The sequence below is a fragment of the Antrostomus carolinensis genome, unplaced genomic scaffold (genome assembly GCF_000700745.2).
Source record: "Antrostomus carolinensis isolate BGI_N321 unplaced genomic scaffold, ASM70074v2 scaffold37580, whole genome shotgun sequence".
Lineage (NCBI taxonomy): Eukaryota > Metazoa > Chordata > Aves > Caprimulgiformes > Caprimulgidae > Antrostomus > Antrostomus carolinensis.
In genome coordinates this window covers 647-2,748 of record NW_010291249.1, presented here as the reverse complement: position 1 = coordinate 2,748, position 2,102 = coordinate 647, and the positions used below count along the sequence as shown (strand labels likewise).

The 2,102-nt window shown below is 56.8% G+C and overlaps 1 protein-coding gene across 1 annotated transcript in view; it reads left to right on the top strand.

Moving 5' to 3' along the window:
• Positions 1-1,770, top strand: part of VSIG10 (V-set and immunoglobulin domain containing 10) — a gene marked incomplete at its 5' end in the record, with an annotated part of 8,158 nt that extends 6,388 nt beyond the window's left edge. The window contains 4 exons of the mRNA XM_029086968.1: positions 499-609; positions 1,066-1,078; positions 1,377-1,537; positions 1,700-1,770. Of these exons, the coding sequence (XP_028942801.1) occupies positions 499-609; positions 1,066-1,078; positions 1,377-1,537; positions 1,700-1,770 (356 nt within the window). The remainder of the gene's footprint in view (positions 1-498; positions 610-1,065; positions 1,079-1,376; positions 1,538-1,699) is intronic.
• Positions 1,771-2,102: the final 332 nt, after the last annotated feature.

The window sequence follows — 2,102 nt, the reverse complement described above, 5'->3', positions numbered from 1 at the left end:
TCACTGGGACCATTGGCGAGTCCCCAAGGGGGGCTGTTTGCCACTAAGAGCCCTCTTTGCCTGTTGGCACTTTCCGTAGGCACGTGGCAAGCGTAGGTACAGGACTGGCTCCCTTCATCCCGGGGTGAAAAGTCCTGATTGCTCTCACCTCTGCATAATGGGCCTGGGAGAGGAGCACCCTTGGTCCCTCCTGTAGGTTGTGGGCACAGAGGAGCACCTCCAAGGCTCAAGCTGCTCAAGGTGCAATGGGCAGGGGTTGATTTGCTGTCACTAAATGGATGTAGGTACAGAAGTAGGAGCCTTGCTGTGGTGTTTTCCCTGTCAGTGAAGCAGGAGTGCCTGAAACTCTCCCCCTTCTGCTGGTGGGACTGTTGCAATGATGGGAGATGGGAGTTGAGACAGCACCAGGGACCTACTCCATTGCTTGCACTGAGATTTCCTCAGCCATCCGTGTCCTGGTGACAAGCTGGCCTCTTGTGTCTGCTCTTCTCTCCACAGAGCCAGTGAACATTGTTGGGGTCGTGGGTGCAGTGGTGGTCCTGTCCCTGCTGGCTGTTCTCACCATCACAGGAGTCATCTTGTACTACAATCCCCTCCTGTGCCTGAGAGGTAGGAGCTCTCCTCTGCACAAGCCATGGAGGGGTTTCTCCTTCCTGGGATGACCTGGTTTTATCCCTAACCTGCTTGTCCCTTCTAGTGTGCTGTGATGATCAACCCAGCCCTTGGGTCTCATCCTGCTCCTGGTCAAAACTCTGTCAGCCTTGAAGGCAAATGGGTTGGAAACAGAAGGCCCTTCCCCAGCTGAGTGCTTCAGGCACCTTCCCCTCACCTTCTCCAGGGAGCTGTGCAGTGATGGGCCTTCTCCCTTCCCTTCTGACCTTTGTGGTGCTCTCGTTGCATACGTGGGCAGGTCACCTTCACATCTGTGCCTCTACATGTGGCTGCCAGAGACCATGGTGCTGCAGGCAGGGTTGGCAGGGCTTGTGCAGCACAACCAGCAGTGCCCTGCCCAAGGATCTGCTCTGGGGACGGTTTCTAACGCTGTCTCTCTTCTCTCCCATTCAGGTGCTACGTTCAGGTGAGTGTTGATTTTCCTCAGCCCAGTCCTGCATGGCCTCACTAGTCCATCTCTCCTGGCAGAGGTGATCCCCATGTGGGGTTGGGAATCCACCTTTGAGACAATCCTTAGGTGGGAGCTGCTCCTCCTGTGGGAAGGGGGCGGTGGGGATGGGACTCAGCGTGGGTGCAGGATCTGGAGGATGAGGAGAGAGGAGAACACTTGGCATCAAGAGCAGGAGTGGCATCACTGGAGGGAGGTGTCAGGACAGGCCATCCTCAGCCTTTCAGCCCACTCCTACTTGCTCTGCTGTTCCCAGGACTCAGGACTCGGATGATGTCTTAGTGCTGGTGGACTCAGAAGATGACGATGAGGGGAATGGGGAAGAGGAGACCATGAGCAGCTCCACCAAGCAGGAGGCCATGGCACTGATCAATGGGAGCAGTGTCCAGGCTGCTTATCTCAACTGCCTTATGGAAGGTGAGCCCTGGTGCCCACCCGCTGCCTGAGCTTTGGGGCAGGAGCCACCTGCTCTCCAGATAAGTGATGGATCTTCCAGGAGCAGCAGTTGGGGAAGGGAGGAATTCCTGTTGTCTGGCTTGGTGGCTCTGCTGAGATGCTGCTGCTCTGTGCCCTGTGTAGGTGACGATGGCGAGCAGCACGGCGGGGTCTCTGCGCAGGAAACGAGGAGAGAAGAGACACGAGGCACATAGTTCCCATCCCTTCACGTGGAAGCACACCGAGCTGCGGCCGGCGAGCCCGTCCTCGCTGCTGAGCACAGACTGTTGGGGTCCTGTGGTGGCGGCTGGCTCAGTCTGAGCATCCCACTTCCTTCTCCACTCACCCCTTCCCCAGCTTTCACTCCATCCTTCCCCAGCCATGTTTTTCCCTTTCTTCTCTCCTCTTTTCATGTTCCTCTTTGTCTTGGGTGTCCTTTTTAACAAGGTGGCACCCAGCACAGGCAGAGCTCGGGAGGTGGGTCCCAGTAGCCCACTCATCTTGATGCCTGTGACGGACTCCAAAACCAGTACAGGATGTACCATGA